Consider the following 21,850-nt stretch of genomic DNA (forward strand, 5'->3'; position numbering starts at 1 on the left):
TTGCCGCCAAATGTGGTCCAGGAGTGGAGCCCTGGGACCTGCAGACAGCCAGGACTCCAGCAGAGCCTTGTTGAAGCTCTAAATGTCTCAGTCCATCACATCCACAGGGTCCCCAGAACCAATGGGCTACATGTCAAAATCACACATAGACAGGCAAAATCACACACATCTATGAGAAATAAAAAAGGGAACCTAGTCAGTTGTCCAACTGAATGTATTCAACTGAAATGTGTCTTTCGCATTTAACCAAACACCTCTGAATGAGGGAGGTGCAGGGGGCTGCCTTAATCACTACATATTCTGCTCTTCTATCGTGTGTGCAATGATGTCCGAGGGGGAAAAAAACAGTGTTTGTTGTTTGCAGTAACTTCTTTGTTGTTGTTTTATAGCAGTTTCACCATTAAGGATTCCAGCTTTAAGTAAGAACGGTTGAATTCTGACACCAATTCAAAGCATCTAACATGATACAAGTCATGAGAGAAAGTCAAGTATCATGTTAAACAACATTTGACAGTGTGTGTGTAGTAAGGCAAACTATTGACATCTCTGCTGTCATACACTTCTCCTTAGCATGTAGAGGTCTTTGGCAGTCACAGCCTCCTGCAGTAGATCTGGGTCAGGAGCCGAGAGAGAGAGAGAGAGCGAGAGAGAGAGAGAGAGAGAGAGAGAGAGAGAGAGAGAGAGCGAGAGAGAGATTCATCAAATTCTAAAGGACACAGAGATAAGGCAGACAAATAAAGCCCCCTGATACAGTGCTGTTGGTACTGTACTCACCTGGTGAACCACAAGTTGTCATCAAGGTTGAGCACGTAGAACACCTGCTTGGGGTCCACACCTCCATTCAGGAGATTCCCGGTCAGACTGAGGGCCAGAAGAGAAAGAGAGAGACGTGCATGCATAAGTAGTCAACAACTCATCTTTATGAAATAAAATAGCGTTTTCTGTATTAACGTTTTAATTGGCAAATGTGTGTGTGTGTGGTTTGACCTCTCTTAGAGCACACTGGCCAAGCAGTGAGTGTAGAGAGGGCATGTGGGTGACAGAGCGAGGCCTGAGGCAGGAGATGCTCTCCCATGGCAGCTTCTGGAGGTACTGCAAGATAGGACAAGACAAACATTTCACTGGGCATTATCACAGCAGTCACACTCATAGGCAATGTGTTCATGTCACGGTAGACTTTCCTCAACTCTCCTCTACACAAAGAAAGTGCATTGTTCCGCTTTGTACGTTGATCTTGCACATTAGAGTCGATTTGAGTGTAGGGTGCAAGTGTGAGAGACTCCCATCCTGTCCAAGATGAGCACCATGTGTCCCTGTGGAGTCGGGCCTCTCTGCCAGTACAGCCGCAGTTGTCTGCAGAAGGTCCAAACACTCCCTGGGCTAACCACTGCAGCTGGGACTGGGAGGGCAGGGGAGAGGCAGACAGCACAGCCTGGAACACACAGGATTGAAATAACAGTTATTTAAGTTTTTCTTAGCCAATGTGCCTCTGGTTTTGCTTGTCTTGTCTTGATTACTGTGAAAGCACTTTGTAACAACCGCATATGTAAAAAGGGTTTTTAGAGATAAATGTGATATCTATGATATACAGTACACTATAAGGCATGTAGAAGCACCTTGAGCATTTCCTCTGATGCCAGTGCCCCCCAGGCAGTGAGGGTCTTCTGAAGGCGTTTGACCTGGACAGACAGCTCAGGGTCACAGGTCAGGGGTAGGAGGTGCCCCCGCCAGCAGCCCAGCAACCCCTCCATCTCCTCCAGCAGCCTCTGAGGAGAGTGAGAGAGTCTAAAAGGATATTTAGGGACATACCAAAATGATCTCATCATCACCATAAACCACAAAGAGATATGTAGTAATCTATGCCACACCATTTTGCGTCTACTGTACATTATTTCTCTTACCCACCCACCAACCAATCTTACCGAGAGTATAAACATTCCTTCAACATACGTTTTTGAACAGAACCCCTCTCATTTTACTTTATCCCTTTTCAACCAACCCCAGATGTACTTCCCTTCACACCAGTCTGAGTGAGTCTTACCTCCATCTGTGTGTTCAGGGCCCTCCTCCTGTCCCACCACTTGGCTTTCTCTGACACACAGCTCACAGCCTTCTGCTCCTTCTGAATATTAGCCATCTCCTGCACCAGCCAGCTGATAGGGTGCTGCTGATACAAAGGAAAGACAGAGGTCACTCACAAGTAGCATCCAAGGTTGAGAAAACTATTAAAGGTTTAGAGAGAGAGACAGAGAAGAGAGATAATTAATCTCAAAGTCTAAGCCTTTGGGGGGTGGGCTCTACTAAGCTAACATATGGAATTGTTTTAAGATGATCATACCATGGATGATTTAGCTATTTGATTTAGAATTCTAGGACCCCTGTAGGTACATAAACAAATATTTGATAAAATATTGAATTTGGCCTTTAATACTATAGCCCAAAGAAACGCATTGAATAACACATTCATAAATGGAAAAACCGTCCCCATAAGGAATAAGGTTTTGAAATGTCTGTCCTATATCTAGGCGATATAAGAAAGCTCTGAAAATATTGATGTTTTTTGGACACATTGAACCCCTTTTTTTGTTGGCACAAAAAACTACTTCCACATGTCCATTCATTTTTTTAACCGGTACCTTCAGACAAGCCCCGTAATAGTTGTGGGGGTTGTAGAGCAAGACGGAGAACACCATCATTTTTGTGAGATTCTCCCCTTTCCATAGTGGGGTCATATTAGTTTGTAACCCAAACGGTCCGGACGCTACAAACAGAAGTTGGGAAAATGTTTTGCAAGTAAAACGTACACTCTTCCCTCTGATTGGACCAGCAAACTGTCAATCAACACAGGTTGAGTGAGTTAGCGTGGTGAGAAGGTGCTCATTTGAGTGGTAAGGCAAAAGCAACTGACTAGACAAAAGCTGAGGGGTGAAGTCGGGGGTGGTATATCTGTGACAGCCAAAACTCAGACACTGATGTGGTTTTCCAACAGCAAGGCTTAGTGCAACATGGCAGTGTTGCCATTGTTTATAAAAGTTTTTCTTTATAATGTTGAAATAAACATGTCTCCAACTCCCATATCACACACTCACAAACTGCAAATATACGTGTATACATTGTACAATCAATTGGTGGGAGAGAAAGCCTCAAATATCACATTAATTCGTACATAGCAACTGTATACATGAATTGCGTCTAAATTGGTTCCTGTTTCAAACAAAAACACCCTAATTGACAATAGACTCCCACAAGCAGGCGATGGCTGCAGGATGAAGTTGGTGAAGAGCAACTGCAGAAACTTGGAGTTGACTGTAGCCAAAACTTCATAACCTTTGATCACAATATTTTTTGTAAAGTTAATGCAGGCGACATGTAGGCTCAAGTCAAGTGGGTTTATGCAGATTTTTTCTGCACAATTATTTTTTATTTTTTCGACTTCAGACTGACCTTGCGACATGAGACTTGCTTGTGACTCAAATAATAGTGACTTGGTCCCAACTCTGGTGTGTACCTCTGGGGAACATCCCCTACCTCTCGTTGGGCCATAGGGATGTCGAAGGAATGATGGGAGCTGAGTGTCACGTTCTGACCTTAGTTCCTTTTTTATGTCTTTGTGTTACTTTGGTCAGGGCGTGAGTTGGGGTGGGTAGTCTATGTTCTTTTTTATAGGTTGTTATATTTCTATGTGTTTGGCCTAGTATGGTTCTCAATCAGAGGCAGGTGTCGTTGGTTGTCTCTGATTGAGAATCATACTTAGGTAGCCTGTTTTCCCCATTTTGGTTGTGGGTGTTTAATTTCTGTTTAGTGTCTGGTCACCTGGCAGAACAGTTTCGTTTTCTCTTCGTTATTATTTTGTGTAGTGTTCAGTTTGTTCAATTAAAACATGACGAACACTTGCCACGCTGCATTTTGGTCCTCCGATCCTTCCTACTCCTCCTAGGAAGAGGAGGACGAAAATCTTTACACTGAGCCTCTTTCCAGCCGGAACAGCAGGATGGTGTCCCCCACATAGCCACAGGAAGTAGGGGTGCTGAGGGCGCTGCAGCATCCTCTGATAAATCAGAATAGAATATATATATATTTTCTCTCACAAAAGTAGTACACTAGGACTTTATTACTCCTGTATGAGGGGCAGTGGTGTAAAGTACAAGTAAAAATACTTTAAAGTACTACTTAAGTAGTTTTTTGTAGGAACTGTCCTTTACTATTTATATTTTGACTACTTTTACTTTTACTCCTAAAGAAAATAATGTACTTTCTACTCCATACATTTTCCCTGACATCCAAAAGTACTCACTACGTTTTGAATGCTTAGCAGGACCTGAAAATTGTCTACTTCACACACTTAAAAGAGAAAATTCCTGGTCATCCCTACTGAATCTGATCTGGTGGACTAAACACAAATGCTTTGTTTGTAAATTATGTCTGAGTGTGGCAGTGTGCCCATGGCTATCTGTAAATAAAATAAAAACAAGAAAATCCTGCCGACTGGTTTGCTTAATATAAGGAATTTGAAATTATTTATACTTTTACTTTTGATACTTAAGTATATTGTAGCAATTACATTTACTTTTGATACTTAAGTATATTTAAAACCAAATACTTTAAAACTTTTACTCAAGTAGGATTTTACTAGGTGACTTTTACTATTAAGGTATATTTATTTTTACTCAAGTATGAAAATTGGGTACTTTTTCCACCAGGGATGAGTGGACAACAAAATGACCATCAGCAGCGCGGGGAGAAATTCTCTCAGCATCCACTCAGCACACACTTACATGAGGCGATTGGCCAGGTATTGTGTCATGTGTGGGCGGGTGGTTATGCCCAGGGATTAGGCATGGAGGTTTGCCATGGGGACGGGATCCCTTTGCCCCAGTGACAGGGCCAGTAGACCACAGAGGCGGGGGTAGAGGTTGGGTGGGGGGAAATGCTGCAGAGCCAACCAGGCGGAGTGAGGCAGAGACTGCACTGCCTCCACATCTATATGGAGAGAACAGAGAAAGGGGGAGGAGGGGAGAAGTGTTCGGTTTAAACTGAGGACTGCTATTCACCCTAAAACCATGTTCATTAGCGCTGTAGCAGGGTGCTGCCGTCAGCCTTACCTGGTCCAGTGTTAGAGCGAGAGAGGTGGGCTTGGGCTTGCAGGACCCTCCATGTGTGCCCCCCACTCCTCAGCTTAGACAGACAGTTTTTCTCTCTATCACCACACAGGTCCCTCCTCAGGACCTCAAAGTATATGTCTGGGCCGTCCAACAGCATCCACCTCCTCTTGAATGATCTTCATCCGCTCTGGCTCCTCACTGTGTCCTGTCCCTGTCCAGGCTGCTGTCTTCTGGCCTGCCTCTCCTGGCCGTTGCAGACTGGGAGGAGGAGGACGCAGAGGAGGCCAGACAGGAGGCCAGAGCTTTAGCCCCCAGAAACCTGGCCTTCAGGGTCCCCAGATCCAGAGAGGACTTGGAGGCCACGAACGCCAAACCAGCTTCCAGGACTTTCCAGGTACCTGCAGCCTTCCCTAGCCTTAGCTCCGAACCTGACAGGACCATGCGCAGGAGCACCAGTGCCATCAGGTCCTGGAGCTACAGGGTTTGGGCGGGAGGGTCTTGAGGGGGACGAGCTAGCCAGTTTGGCAGCCATCTTGGCAATAATGCTCTTGCAGCGGGCCAGGGAGGCCATTTGGAACTGACGGCTGGCTCAGTTGTCAGTGGTGCTTAGCTGGAGCCTGTGTGGTGGCCCAGCGAGCAGTCAGGCTGGGCTCGGAGCCGCAGGGACAGTGGCAGTCTTCCCCATGGCCCAGGGAGGAGAGAGCCAATGCTGGGGCTGGGCTTTGAGGGGTGGGGAGCTGGAACGGTCCCTCTCGATGGGCTCCTTGGGGAACCAGCGGGTGCTCAGGAAGGCCTGACAGTCTTCCTCACCATTGGGGAGGGGAGACTTTGGCTTCGGTGTCGGACGGCCTTTCCTTGGTTTGAACTTCACCTCCACCTTCTGCTACCCATTAGTAGTCCATAGGAGAACCAGAACATGATTGGTAATGTTACAGAGAATGGCAGAAACTACCTGGAGATGGAGTCTCTGGCTCCACCTCCAGCATTCTCAGGCTTTGTGGGTATTTGTATTTATTATGGATCCCCATTAGCTCAGCTACTCTTCCTGGGGTCCAACCAAATTAAGGCAGTTTATAACATTTTAAAAACATTACAAAACATTCACAGATGTATTGTAAGGACCCTACTCCACCACTACCACATATCTACAGTACTGAATCCATGTGTATGTGTGTATAGTGCGTATGTTTGTGTTGCTTCACAGTCCTCGCTGGTGTTTTTTAAATATTTTTCCAATTTTACTGCTTGCATCAGTTACTTGATGTGGAATAGAGTTCCATGTAGTCATGGCTCTATGTAGTACTGTGCGCCTCCCATAGTCTGTTCTGGACTTGGGGACTGTGAAGAGACCTCTTGTGACATGTCTAGGCAAAATCCTAGAGTTGTGTGCCAGTAGTTCAGACAGACAGCTCGGTGCATTCAACATGTCAATACCTCTCATAAATACAAGTAGTGATGAAGTCAATCTCTCCTCCACTTTTAGCCAGGAGAGATTAACATGCATATTATTAATATTAGCTCTCTGTGTACATCCAAGGGCCAGCCTTGCTGCCCTGTTCTGAGCCGATTGCAATTTTCGTGTCACCTGACCACAGTAGTCAAGGTGCGACAAAATTAGGGCCTGTAGGGCCTGCCTTGTTGATCGGAGAAAACGGAGAATGGATCAACAACATTGTAGTTACCCCACAATACTAACCTAATTGATAGAGTGAAAAGAAGGACAGAAAAAATATTCCAACAGTTTGCAAAGTTCCACCAAAGTAATACTGCAAAGAAAATTGGCAAAGCAATTAACATTTTGTCCTGAATACAAAAAGTTGTGTTTTGGGCAAATACAATATGTTACTGAGTACCACTCTCCATATTTTCAAGCATAGTGGGTATGTTATGGGTATGCTTGTAATTGTTAAGGACTGGGGAGATTTTCAGGATAAAAATGAAGTGTAATGGAGTTAAGCACAGGCAAAATCCTAGAGCTAAACCAGTCTGCTTTCCACCAGACACTGGGATATTAAGACACCTTTCAGCAGGACAATAAGCACTTTGCAACATCTGCTGATGATAGGGCTTTATAAATACATTTGATGATAATTTCATTTAATCTGATTGGAAAAACCAATGCCAAATCTACACTGGACTTGCTTACCAAGAAGACCATGAATGTTTCTGAGAGGCCGAGTTACAGTTTTGACTTAAACCTGCTTGAAAATCTGTGGCAAGACTTGACAATGTTCGTCTAGCAATACTCAACAAGCAATTTGATGGAGCTTGAAGAACTTTGAAAATAATAATGGGCAAATACGGTACAATCCAGGCATTTATTATTAAAAACGGTACTATATGATCAATGACACAGACAATAGCCACATAGGCCTATATAATGAATACACTGTACAGAGAATACTTTATGTAATAATATTGAGAAACATACTCACAAGAACATTATCCCACATCACTGCATCCTTATGTCACTAGCCACTTTAACTATGCCACTTTGTCTACATACTCATCTCATATGTATATACTGTACTCGATACCATCTACTGTATGCTGCTCTGTACCATCACTCATTCATATATCCTTATGTACATATTCCTTATCCCCTTACACTGTGTATAAGACAGTAGTTTTGGAATTGTTAGTTAGATTACTTGTTGGTTATCACTGCATTGTCGGAACTAGAAGCACAAGCATTTCGCTACACTCGCATTAACATCTGCTAACCATGTGTATGTGACAAATAAAATTTGATTTGATGATTTGATAGCTATATTTCTTAATTCAGACCAAAACACAAAAATAATTAATTAAGAAAAACTGAATGTAATGCAATACCATGTGCACAAACTGGAAAGGAATGACACTTCACAAGGTTTCATACCAAGCTTCAGAACATTTAATCTATCTAAGCATTTTGTAATGTTCTCATGACAATGTCATTTGTTCCTCTAAGCCTGATGTCCACCAGAGGCATATTCGTTTTGTTTTTCCGTACTTGACACAAGTGCTTCACTTTTCAACTAGCTAAAAGATTACTAGTTGGAGTCTGTGTGTTTAGACCTACATCTGTTTGTATCGCCATACAGTAAAGCAATGCACGTGTTTAAAATACTGAAAGCATACGGTACACCGAACTCACCGCAGCTTAGTGCAGCCCCCAACATAGCGTTGCGGACTGCTCCATTGACAATGAATTACTTCCGCCGGAATGCAAAGAGCTGGCTGTATCTGATGTTTGCTGCATAATAATAAATAAATAAAAATCCCTTATGTATTATTCTCCCCTAACCCTACCACCACACCCCTAATTGGAATAAACTAATGGATAACAATACTTAGACTTCTACTTCCAGCTTAAACATACTATAAACATTTGACGGACATGGTACATTTTATAGCTAGTGTCCGTCCTCCTCTGGGTACATTGAATTCAATACAAAGCCTGAACAGTTTTGAACTAATTCATTTCTCAAAAAATGAAGGAGAAGCAAGAGAGAGAGAGAGAGAGAGAATTATATTTAGTTGTATTTTATTCACTTTCACTTACTTAGTTAGCTAAGGCAGCTAGCTAATTTAGCCTATTCAAACACCTGGCTCAAACAGAGACGGATGCTATGTTAGCTAGCTGGTTCAGGATATCCAACACGGGAACTCTTCCAACGCAAGGTACGTTTTCGGTTTTATGAATTTATTGCCACTGGGCCCCCCCAGTGTAACTGCTAAACTGCTTGCTGTACACTACACTGCATGATTGTAGCGTGTTTACTAAATCATTAGTTCTAGTAGCCATGTTGACTATGACATTAGCTAATATGGTGACAACGACGTAGGATGTGTGTAGTGGTTAGCAGTTATGATATGAAGGTTTGGCTTGGAAAGTTTTTTTCACCTGGGGATAAACATACTTGGATTTGTCCAATAGAAACTTTTGTTTGCAACTTTTTGGACTAATAATTACACTCTAGATCAGCTAGAAGCAGGCAAGAGTGTACAAGGCGGTATTGATTATGTCACTGTCTGTCACCCTGATTACTCACATTTTTCTCTTGTCCTGTTGTAAACTTTCATTCGTAGGCTAGGTTGTAGCAATGCCATGATGGGTATAGGGACAATTCAAGGATAGGTAGTTGCCTAAACCGGTTTGTCTTCCAAAGATTTGAGACTGGGACGGAGGTTCACCTTCCAGCAGGAAAATGACTCTAAGCATATTGCTAAAGCAACACTCGAGTGGTTTAAGGGGAAACATTTAAATGTCTTGGAATGGCCTAGTCAAAGCCCTGACCTCAATCCAATTAAGAATCTGTGGTATGACTTAAATATTGCTGTACACCAGCAGAACCCATCCAACTTGAAGGAGCTGGAGCAGTTTTGCCTTGAAGAATGGGCAAAAATCCCAGTGGCTAGATGTGCCAAGCTTATAGAGACATACCCCAAGAGACTTGCAGCTGTAATTGCTGCAAAAGGTGGCTCTACAAATTATTGACTTTGGGGGGTGAATAGTTAAGCATGCTCAAATTCTGTTTTGTTGTCTTATTTCTTGTCTTTCTTCTTTACAAAGTGGTAAGCAGAATTATCTTTGGTCTTTTGTTGCCTCTCTGATTAATCCCCTCCTTGCCTGGTCTGTGAATTTTGGTGGGCGGCCCTTTCTTGGCAGGTTTGTTGTGATTCCATATTCTTTCCATTTTTTACTAATGGATTTAATGGTGCTCCATAGGATGTTCAAAGTTACGTATATTATTTTATAACCCAACCCTGATCTGTACTTCTCCACAACTTTGTCCCTGACCTGTTTGGAGAGCTCCTTGGTCTTCATGGTGCCGCTTGCTTGGTGGTGCCCGGTGCGCAGTGGTGTTGCAGACTAAGGGGCCTTTCAGAACAGGTGTATATATATATATATATATATACACTGAGATCATGTGACAGATCATGTGACACTTAGATTGCACACAGATGGACTTTATTTAACTAATTATGTGAATTCTGAAGGTAATTGGTTGCACCAGATCTTATGTAGGGGCTTCATAGTAAAGGGGGTGAATGCTTTTGCACGCAACACTTTTCAGTTGTTAATTTTTTTGAAACAAGTAATTTTTTTCATTTCACTTAAACAAATTTGGACAATTTTGTGTATGTCCATTACATTGGGGCGGCAGGGTAGCCTAGTGGTTAGAGCGTTGGACTAGTAACTGGAAGGTTGCAAGTTCAAACCCCTGAGCTGACAAGGTACAAATCTGTCGTTCTGCCCCTGAACAGGCAGTTAACCCACTGTTCCTAGGCCGTCATTGAAAATAAGAATTAGTTCTTAACTGACTTGCCTAGTTAAATAAAGGTAAAATATATATATATAAAAAAAACAATAAATAAAAAAAATCAATTTAAATTACAAATTTAACCAAAACCTCAGGGAGTGATGAACACTTGCAAGGCATATACCCCCCCATTCCTTATTGCTTAAATAGAAATAAGACCATGCTCATAAAAAAATATTGTCCTCCCTAATCTTAAACGGCACCGACCGCCATTGGTTTCTACAGATGGTAAATTAAAGATTAAAATTAGTATTATTATATTATTGATTGATTGACTATGGCTTTTCAAGTCAGCCAGCAGTGCTATTTTCAGAGTAAGTTCTAGGTAAATGGTGTGATTTTTCAGCCATTCCTGAACTTGTAACCAAAAACAAGCTACATACATATGAGCAGTACCAAAACAACGTATCTAATGATTCTGTCTCTTCGCAGCAAAATCTGTAGAGCTGGGATGGTTGTATTCTCCATATACAATTTACATCAACAACATAGGTCAAGCAGTAGGAAGCAGTCTTATTCTAAACTGGCCCCTCCTTGGATTATGTGTTAAAAGCTCTACAACAAAGCTTCCTTAGTGTCCAACAAGCTTTCTCTGCCCTTAACCTGGTTCTGAACACCTCCAAAGGTCATGTGGTTCGGTAGGAAAAATTAAACTGAAATTGTAACCATCTTTCTATGGCTTGTTTCAAAAATAGGGATATTTTGGAGAGGTTTTAATTTTAAAATAACCGAAACTGAGAGGTTATAATATGGACAAAGGGAAAAAGGCCATTTTTGAACAAGGGGTGAGCCATTCTTACTAATCTGCTAGAGAACCAGTTCCGATTTAAGTATAACTTTTATATGACTTAAGCCTTTAGGGAGATTCAATATTCTAATATTTTATAATTTTAGTCCTTCAAATTTATATTTATTATACAAATCGGCTCATTGAATTTTTCCAATTAAAGTGGATAAAGGAACAAGCAGTTCCTCTTCTAGAAGTTAGGATCAGTATATGGTCCCACTTTCGCTTATTACTGTATGTAACAGATTTTCCTGAAGTAAAGTGTTGGTCGGCTTCAGAGTTGAATGGGTTTGGATCAGTCCTCTTGAATGTGTATGGGGTTTATAACTATGGTTGTGGCGTCCTGGAACAAAGGATTTTCGATCTGAAACACAAAGGACCAACAAGAGATAAGTTTAGTACAGAGCGAGCATCATGTTATCAACAACCAACACTTAACATTATAAATCTTGCATTAAAGACTCCTTAAGTTGATTATTTGCTTTAAAAAAATGACAAAACAACAACAAGAAGGACAAACACATTCACAAATAATAAAGAAATCCACTATTCATACAATAAACTATGAGACTGAGAACAATGGACAGATATTTGGTTATGAGAAACGACCAGTTAACGCAGAGACATCTATCCTATTTGACATATCATGGTGATTCATTATCATGTGTATACTGTTCTTTCTCTCACATTTTTCCAGACTACAGTCTCCGTTGCTTTGAGGAAGCTGGCGTACTCTCTCCGGTAGTGGAACTCCAGCATCAGCCAGCTGATGAGGATCACTGCGATCCCAATGAAGATGATGCTGGACACCGAGCTGCCAATGATCACATAAGTCTTGTCAACAGAGCCTGCCAGGGATGTGAAGAGGAAGAGTTTGTAGTAGAACATGAGTCCTGACTTTTTGTCTAACGCAAAGCATCTTTGATCAAACAAGTATAGCAGAATAGGTCCATATACGCAGAATAAGGTGTGCCTAAGAGCTAGCAATATTATGAATTGCTCCAATGAGCAGTGAGAATAGAAATGGTAAAAACAGTAAGCCAGTTGGATACATAGCCATGTTAAAATCTTGAAAATAAAGGATAATCACGGGGCAGATCTGCGTAGAGGACCAGGATGTTGCCGTCAGGGAACAGCTCCACTTTGTAGGAGGTGGTGTCTTCTCTGCAGGGGAACTCCTGGGGTCCCTCAACCCAAGTGGGCTTGACTGAGCCACATGGTCGGCTACAGTTACTCTTTAGTCCGTCACTTTCCTTATTGGCCAATTCACACGTCACACAGGCCCTGGAAATGTTACACAAAGACAGGTTAACAGACATACTGAAGGTACACAGGCACACACACAAGCACACACACAGACACTGCATTATTGTAATGTAAAGTGTTCCTGTAAGGTCACAATTGAAGTACCAAACTTTGGCAACCTGGAAACTCAATCCAAAATTACTAAATTATTTTCTTGTACTCACAGGAATTTTGCGCATGCATTAGCAATCTTTGAGCAGCTCATGCCAAAGAAGTCATTGTTGCACTGGCACTGGTTACACTGGCATGTTCCCTGGCCATTGCACAGCTTCCCAGCAGTCCTGCACTGGTCGGTGAGGGTGGAACAGTCACACGCAGAGCCTGTGTAATTGGCATTACACTTACATGTTCCACAGTCACACTGCCCATTACCTGCAGGAGACAGGCGGCAAACGTTGTCAAACACAGCTGAAAAATGGGCTCCAATAAGGTGCAGCTATAAGGAACACATTCTTAACCAATCAAAATGCATGGCCTGAACTAACTGTTTTAGTTTACTCACCACTGCAGAGCATGTTGTTGTGGCGGTCACAGCTGTTGTCATCACATTGGCAGAAATCACCACGGTGGGTGCCCTGGCACACACATATGCCACACTCACAGCCCCCGTGCCCGCTACATAGCAGCGGGGAGCTGTCTTGGCGACATGTTGTGTCCATAGAGTCGGCAGAGATCATGTCCTTAGGCTGCTCACACTCACACCTTTGACCCAGGTGATCCTCGTCACAGCTAAAGGGCACAGCATTTTACAAAAACAATGAAAAAAATTGGGTAAAACAACAAAAAACGGGACATTCTGGGACTTAATTTGGGCTAGGAGTTTTTTTCTGGTCAGGTCAGGTAATCAGGGAAGACTTCTAGCCCTACTCATCAGTACCTCAAAAACACTTTAATCACTGTAACAATGGAAAACTATTAACTTGAATCCCCTCAAGTTTTGATTTGGATAACTTTTATATTTGATACATTTCTTTAACTATAGAAACTTGTTTACTGCTATGTGGTAACAGTCAAACTGCAGTCTGCAGCTGTTTCCCTTACTGTGTGCAATTTGTAAGCACAGTTCTCTAATCTCACCAACCAGGAGGTGCTGTGAGTTCTCGTCATAATTTGAAGACTTGCCTGCAGATTCCGCAGTTGAGCGTTCCCTTTTCATTGCAGTGTGTGGACTGCTGTTCTCTGTCATGGCAGTCACAGTCACACAGGGTTTCCACGGAGACCTTCAGGGTCTCGCTGATGCCCTGCAGTTTGAGGACAAACTGCTTCTTCTCCTTCAGACATTCTCCTTCAGACATTGAAATATTCAGACTCACTGTGAAGTCAACCTGGGTGCAATGGAGAGGATAATACACAATAAATTGGTCTGTAACACAAGTCCTATACAGTAAACCATTAAATAAACCCAGTGTATGCTGGTTTTGTTGTTTTCTGCCATTGATTTCAAGTGAACAACTATTACATAACTACATATATTACATGACTAAATCCATTAAAGACATGAGCCTTGCTTTCCTTGTTCATATCTTGTTTTTGCCCTCCACCCCTGCTTTGTGCCAGACCTGCTGGTTGAGCTTGACGTTCATGCACTCGCCCCTCCTCTGCCACGGGGTGTTGTCCCCTTCTGCAGGGGTGCAGTGGGATCTGTAGGTCACGTCCAGACCTGAGGGGGCTCCATGGTGCTCCAATAAGATAGTGGAGGACAGGTTCTGTGAACAGATATGCATTACTATAGACAGGAGAGTTGATGATTTTACATTTTTGTCTATGTGTCCAATAAATGGAATTTCATTGCAAAGCCACAGTGATACGTTTGTTTGTAAGTAATACATTTCAAAAGTAGTTTATATTTCTCTAGGCCTAAATGTCTTAAATTCCTAGAGAAATGTAGGTCTATCATGTATGAAACCTTAACTTTACCACTAGGAAGATTGACACATAATTTGCCAGTATATTTTTCTACTTGTGAGAGCATAGCACACACTATATCCGTCACTAGCTAACCATGAGGCTAGGGATTCCAGTGAAAATACGTATGGGAGCTGGTTCTACTATTTTAGTCTGCTGTGTGAGTCATGGCCATAACCACAGACATGATTTTATGTCCTCTTTTGAATATGCATTTTATTGGTCATTGCAGCCTTTTGCCATTGAAGTATTTCACAATTTTGCAGTAGCTTGGCACTAATTATTGTCAACTGTGTTCTAGGCTTGAGACCGTTGAGATACTCACACTGTAGGCCTCTAAGATGAGCTGGACCACGTTGCTGGAGTCGTTCTTCAGGACTCCCAGCACTGACTGAGGGATTAGCTTACTCAATGCCTAGAGAAGTGTGTGTGTATATGTGTTTGTTTAGGTGTGGGCACAATAGAGAGAGACGGGGTGAAGGTAGAAATACAGAGGTTAAACATTTTGTGAACTTTTGGAATTTGCTTTAACAAACTATCTCTCCTATCAGTCCTGACCTTGTAGGCAGCAACACTGTCCTCGGTGACAGCAAAGATGAGCTGGATGTTATTGGCTGCCAGGACCCTGGCGAGCTGGCCAACCGATGGGTAGTCCTTAGACACATAGGAAGTGGATTAAATAACCACAGAAAGGCGTCGTAGTTGCCCAGCTCTTCCACAACAAATGTCACTGAAACAAGCTCACTTCTTCTAAGTGTTGATCATCCCACCCCTCTGTTGATAACTCACATATTTAGTGCCATCGTAGAAGCCGCTGCCATTGAGATGACACTTCCCATCATTAGGTTCGAATATCCCAGCCAGCCTGCCGTCCCCGGCAATGTGGAAGGTGTCATCTGACGTGTAAACCAGGATCCGAGTGACATTGTTCCAACCAATCACACCCTGGAGGGAGGGAGGGAGGGAGGGAAAGGGAGAGAAAGGGAGAGAAAGGGAGAGAAAGGGACAATGTAGACATACGTTGTAACAGACTGGTCTCCTCGACCAAACGTAACATAGTAAATGTAAATCTGGGGCATTCACATTAATATGATATGTAACGTTTGGTATGGTTTCGTAAGATGGAAGGTTACTTAACCCCCAACCTAGCTAACGTTAGCCACCTAGCTATCCACCCCTAGCTAACATTAGCCACAACAAAATGGAATTTGTAACATATGATACGTTTTGAAAATTCATAGCATATCGTACATTTTGCAAATTCGTAAGATATCGTATGAATTGCAATTTGTAACATATCATACAAAATGGAATGTCTCGGGATTTACTACTAAATGCTCTGAGACCGCATTGGTTGTAGACATCCTAGCCTCTATACAGAGGTAACTGTCTTTGGTCATGTATGACAGTCCTACCTGGCAGACAGCTGCCTGCATGATGGCGTCAAAGCCAGACTCGGGGGAGTCCAGGTTTCCAGAGATGATCTGGTTGCTGACCCTGGTCTTGAACTCGGCCACGTCTTGGGTTAGTCCCAGAATGTTCTGGAAGCTGAAGGCAGGTTGACAGGTGTACAGGCGGCTGGGACAGGGGTTGTTCTTCTTGTCCTTAACCTGGCTGACATACGGCAGAGCCACCTTGTCCACAAACGAGCCAAAGCCTGATAGGGAGAGAGGCGAGTGATAGAGATGGACAAAATGAGGATAGGTGGCATAGTCAGATGACTACACACAGTTGATTAAATCCTAACTTGAAATCCTTACTTCTGCAAAAGTCTGTCTCCTCAGAACTCACCTATGCGGACCTTATTGGTGACGTTTTTTAGCGTAGAGAGGATTTCCTGGCCCAGATTCTTGATGGTGTCCAGGTCGTCCCTCATGGAGAAGGACAGGTCCATTAGGTAGTACAGGTCTATGGGGTAGCCCTCGGCTCTCTTGAATGACACACTGAAGGTCTGAGGGACTCCTGAAACCAGACGGGTCAGTTAGTACAGGTATGGCAAAGCATGCATCAATAGGAGACTGTTATGTACTGTTAGTACTGTTATGTCTAGTACTTCACACTCCTTAATAAAGGATCAATAAAGCACCACAAAGAATTTCAGATTTGGACCTGTCCTTGCTTGTTCACTGAGAAATACTGAGCAGCTGCTGTGTACGAGTCATATAATTCTCACCGACTCTGAGTTTGAAGAGGAGGTTTTGTGGCTTAAGCTGGACCACATTGTCTGGGTCGCTGCTGAGCTCATTGTTCTTTAGGAAGACCAGTTCTGATTGGGGGTTGATGATGTCTGTCTGCTCACAGCCTCTGGTCCTCAGAGACTCAGCAGTGTCACACCTCCGCTCAGTGGACTCCCCAGACTTCAGGAAGTCCTGTCAGGAGGATAGGTATTATGGTCTTAGTTCATAATGATATAGACAATAAGACACTGACTCATACCAGTGGGGTGCCAGGTTATCATGTGGGCCTGCCTCTTATCAGTTAAACAGATGGGGTTACATCTCTGTTTTAGGCTTACAATTCTTACACAAAAACATTGTTATTATTTTTAAACATATATGGGACATGTGATTATGATACATAGGACCTATAGATTAGACCGAGAAAGGGTTAGATTGCAAGGAGAAATGACAGAGAAGAAGTCAAAAGCCAACAAACATTTGAATATCTTGATTCATGTCGGGAAAAAAAGCAGTCAACAACAAAATGACACAGAGAAAAAAATACAGATAATTTAAAGTATTGAAAGTAAAATGTGCAGGAGATGAACGTGGAAATAGAAAGACGGAAGTGAGTCTGACACCAGTAGCATAACGCTGTCATAAGAAATCACAGAGAGCTGCAGCAGCACAATACACAATTAAAATATCGACCCTTTTTGGTTCCAGGTAAAACTATTTTGTGTTCCATGTAGAACCCTACATGCAAACAGTTCTAAACAGAACCCAAAGTTTTTTTTTACCTGGATCTAAAAGGGTTCTACAGTCCCATCCCACTGGTCAAAAACTGGTTGAATGAACATTGTTCCATGTCATTTCAACCCCAAAAATCTATGTGATGACGTTGAATCAACGTGGAAAACTAATTGGATTTGCAAAGTCATCAGCGTAAGTGCATTTCATCTTTTTTTTCACCCAACTTTTAACCTAAATCCAATGACATGGTAAAATGTTTAGTTGATTTCACATTGCATTCACGTTAGCTGACAACTCAACCAAATGTAAATCAAAACAATATGTTGAACTGACGTCTGTGCCCAGTGGGATACTGTATCCGCTACAGATCCGCAGTCAAACGACCACCCCTCATCACTGTCAAACGCTCCCTAAAACACTTCTGTGAGCAGGTCTTTCTAATCAACCTGGCCCGGGTATCCTGGAAGGATATTGACCTCATCCTGTCAGTTGAGGATGCCTGGTCATTCTTTAAAAGTAACTTCCTCACCATTTTAGATAAGCATGCTCCGTTCCAGAAATGCAGAACTAAGAACAGATATAGCCCTTGGTTCACTCCAGACCTGACTGCCCTCGACCAGCACAAAAACATCCTGTGGCAGACTGCAATAGCATCGAATAGTCCCCGCGATATGCAACTGTTCAGGGAAGTCAGGAACCAATACACGCAGTCAGTCAGGAAAGCAAAGGCCAGCTTCTTCAGGCAGAGATTTGCATCCTGTAGCTCTAACTCCAAAAAGTTCTGGGACACTGTGAAGTCCATGGAGAACAAGAGCACCTCCTCCCAGCTGCCCACTGCACTGAGGCTAGGTAACACGGTCACCACCGATAAATCCATGATTATCGAAAACTTCAACAAGCATTTCTCAACGGCTGGCCATGCCTTCCTCCTGGCTACCCCAACCTCGGCCAACAGCTCCGCCCCCCCCCCGCAGCTACTCGCCCAAGCCTCTCCAGGTTCTCCTTTACCCAAATCCAGATAGCAGATGTTCTGAAAGAGCTGCAAAACCTGGACCCGTACAAATCAGCTGGGCTTGACAATCTGGACCCTCTATTTCTGAAACTTTCCGCCGCCATTGTCGCAACCCCTATTACCAGCCTGTTCAACCTCTCTTTCATATCGTCTGAGATCCCCAAGGATTGGAAAGCTGTCGCAGTCATCCCCCTCTTCAAAGGGGGAGACACCCTGGACCCAAACTGTTACAGACCTATATCCATCCTGCCCTGCCTATCTAAGGTCTTTGAAAGCCAAGTCAACAAACAGGTCACTGACCATCTCGAATCCCACCATACCTTCTCCGCTGTGCAATCTGGTTTCCGAGACGGTCACGGGTGCACCTCAGCCACGCTCAAGGTACTAAACGATATCATAACCGCCATCGATAAAAGACAGTACAGTGCAGCCGTCTTCATTGACCTTGCCAAGGCGTTCGACTCTGTCAATCACCATATTCTTATCGGCAGACTCAGTAGCCTCGGTTTCTCTGATGACTGCTTGCCTGGTTCACCAACTACTTTGCAGACAGAGTTCAGCGTGTCAAATCAGCTGTCCGGTCCTCTGGTAGTCTCTATGGGGGTGCCACAGGGTTAAATTCTCAGGCCGACTCTTTTCTCTGTATATATCAATGATGTTGCTCTTGCTGCGGGCGATTCCCTGATCCACCTCTACGCAGACGACACCATTCTATATACTTCCGGCCCGTCCTTGGACACTGTGCTCTCTAACCTCCAAACGAGCTTCAATTGCATAAAACACTCCTTCCGTGGCCTCCAACTGCTCTTAAGCGCTAGTAAAACCAAATGCATGCTTTTCAACCATTCGCTGCCTGCACCTGCACGCCCGACTAGCATCACCACCCTGGATGGTTCCGACCTAGAATATGTGGACATCTATAAGTACCTAGGTGTCTGGCTAGACTGTAAACTCTCCTTCCAGACTCATATCAAACATCTCCAATCTAAAATCAAATCTAGAGTCGGCTTTCTATTCCGCAACAAAGCCTCCTTCACTCACGCCGCCAAACTTACCCTAGTAAAACTGACTATCCTACCGATCCTCGACTTCGGCGATGTCATCTACAAAATAGCTTCCAATACTCTACTCAGCAAACTGGATGCAGTTTATCACAGTGCCATCCGTTTTGTTACTAAAGCACCTTATACCACCCACCACTGCGACCTGTACGCTCTATTCGGCTGGCCCTCGCTACATATTCGTCGCCAGACCCACTGGCTCCAGGTCATCTACAAGTCCATGCTAGGTAAAGCTCCGCCTTATCTCAGTTCACTGGTCACGATGGCAACACCCACCCGTAGCACGCGCTCCAGCAGGTGTATCTCACTGATCATCCCTAAAGCCAACACCTCATTTGGCCGCCTTTCGTTCCAGTTCTCTGCTGCCTGTGACTGGAACGAATTGCAAAAATCGCTGAAGTTGGAGACTTTTATCTCCCTCACCAACTTCAAACATCTGCTATCTGACAGGCTAACCGATCGCTGCAGCTGTATATAGTCTATCGGTAAATAGCCCACCCAATTTTACCTACCTCATCCCCATACTGTTTATATTTATTTACTTTTCTGCTCTTTTGCACACCAATATCTCTACCTGTACATGACCATCTGATCATTCATCACTCCAGTGTTAATCTGCAAAATTGTAATTATTCGCCTACCTCCTCATGCCTTTTGCACACAATGTATATATAGACTCTTTTTTTCTACTGTGTTATTGACTTGTTAATTGTTTACTCCATGTGTAACTCTGTGTTGTCTGTTCACACTGCTATGCTTTATCTTGGCCAGGTCGCAGTTGCAAATGAGAACTTGTTCTCAACTAGCCTACCTGGTTAAATAAAGGTGAAATAAAAAATAAAATTAAAATAAATACTTCAGTCATTTGATACTAGTATAAATGGCTGAGGATACCTATAACCTTTTTCTTTAAATGTATAACAATGTGAAGGAGGAATTGAAACATTCACTTGACCTAACTGTCTTTCAGTCAATCTCTCACACCTCTTATCATCAGGAGGTAAAGAGTTGTTATTTTGACACGTTAGCCAAATGTCTGCCAAACTGTAGAAGCTGTTGAAAATGTTGAAAAAATAAGATATATATTATCTTACATGAGCTTGATGGGACGTCATTGTCTAAGATCTCACAAAAAATGCACAAGGATATTACCATTCAGACCGCAATGAAGACCTATAGTATGTCGGCTCCTATTGTAAGTAGCTCCTACAGTGGCCCTAATGTCGTTGTCCCTACATGTTGTAAGTCAACTCACAAAGCATTCAAAGGCCATTGAGTTCAAGAATTAAGAGTAGAGAAAGTATAGCAAAACTCAAGGATAAAACATGATACAGTTTTAAACAAATACAGGCAGCAGCAGCAAGCCAGTTGATACATGATAAGGCTGACCTTGTGTTTGCACCAAGCACATCCAGGGCTCCTCAGGCAGGCTGAACATGAGGGCTGGGACACACATATTTGGGGGATCCCTGACACACCAAACAAAACAGTGAAATATGTAATTACCCCTGACTCTTTCAGACACACAGCAGAGATTGAGGAGATTGTGTTTGCTCTCATAACGGAGCTGCCATTACCCATGTCTGCCTTGTCAATTCAGAAAGGGAATTCTAATTCAACAATTGCAAAATCCTAATTTGTAATTAAATGACACTTCAATTCAATTTAAATGGGATACCCCCAACCCTGACTAGTAGTTGTAGATGAGACTTACCTTGAATTTGGATCTGTCCCACACAGTACAAAATAAAGGTTCCTAATAAAAAGAAGCCAACCATTGCCTGAGGATAGCGATGGAGTGAGAAATAGACAGACAGAGAGGATTAGGGACTTCTCCTGGATAGAAAAAATCAAGTGAGTTGTGAGAAGACGGAAGCAGGAGGCAGACAGAACTCAGCAGACAAACCGTTTCCCCTTGAGTTCTCACAAATTGTCAACCACCTACCACCTACATACTTCATTTTCGGAAGTTTCTGTAGTCGGTGCTCTTGGAAATAAGAAAAATAACACACAACCAATTCTGAGTCACTAGTTTGACACCAGAGGCTTTCTCCAATCTCCTTCATGTGAGAAATGAAACTCAAAGCTAAACCAAACCTTATTTCTACTTCAGAAACGTTCCCCTGAAGTTCCTATATTAGTATGATCACACATGATAGGATCAAAGAATTATAGTGATTTGAATATCACTCTTACATTTACAAATACATACTGAACAAAAATATAAATGCAACATGTAAAGTGTTAGTCTCATGTTTCATGAGCTGAAATATTTTCCATATGCACAAAAAGCTTATTTATCTCAAATTTGTTGCACAATTGTGTTTACATTCCTGTTAGTGAGCATTTCTCCTTTTCCAAGATAATCCATCCACCTGACAGGGGTGGCATATCAAGAAGCTGATTAAACAGCATGATCATTACACAGGTGCACCTTGTGCTGGGGGGCAATAAAAG

General features: G+C 42.9%; 1 protein-coding gene across 1 annotated transcript; it reads right to left on the reverse strand.

Annotated features, from left to right (window-relative positions):
• Positions 1-7,406: 7,406 nt before the first annotated feature.
• On the reverse strand, positions 7,407-21,440 carry LOC115139744 (integrin beta-7-like). The gene is made up of 15 exons (XM_029677477.2): positions 21,108-21,440; positions 20,783-20,862; positions 16,582-16,777; positions 16,200-16,370; positions 15,824-16,065; positions 15,198-15,353; positions 14,967-15,062; positions 14,734-14,823; positions 14,063-14,209; positions 13,626-13,828; positions 13,006-13,232; positions 12,668-12,875; positions 12,289-12,482; positions 11,886-12,046; positions 7,407-11,562 (listed from the first exon to the last, which is right to left on the reverse strand). The coding sequence occupies exons 1-15, from the start codon at positions 21,169-21,171 to the stop codon at positions 11,494-11,496; spliced, it is 2,304 nt and encodes a 767-aa protein (XP_029533337.1). The 5' UTR covers positions 21,172-21,440; the 3' UTR covers positions 7,407-11,493.
• Between the last annotated feature and the right edge of the window lie 410 nt (positions 21,441-21,850).

Source organism: Oncorhynchus nerka, linkage group LG2 (genome assembly GCF_034236695.1).
Source record: "Oncorhynchus nerka isolate Pitt River linkage group LG2, Oner_Uvic_2.0, whole genome shotgun sequence".
NCBI classification, from domain to species: Eukaryota; Metazoa; Chordata; class Actinopteri; order Salmoniformes; family Salmonidae; genus Oncorhynchus; species Oncorhynchus nerka.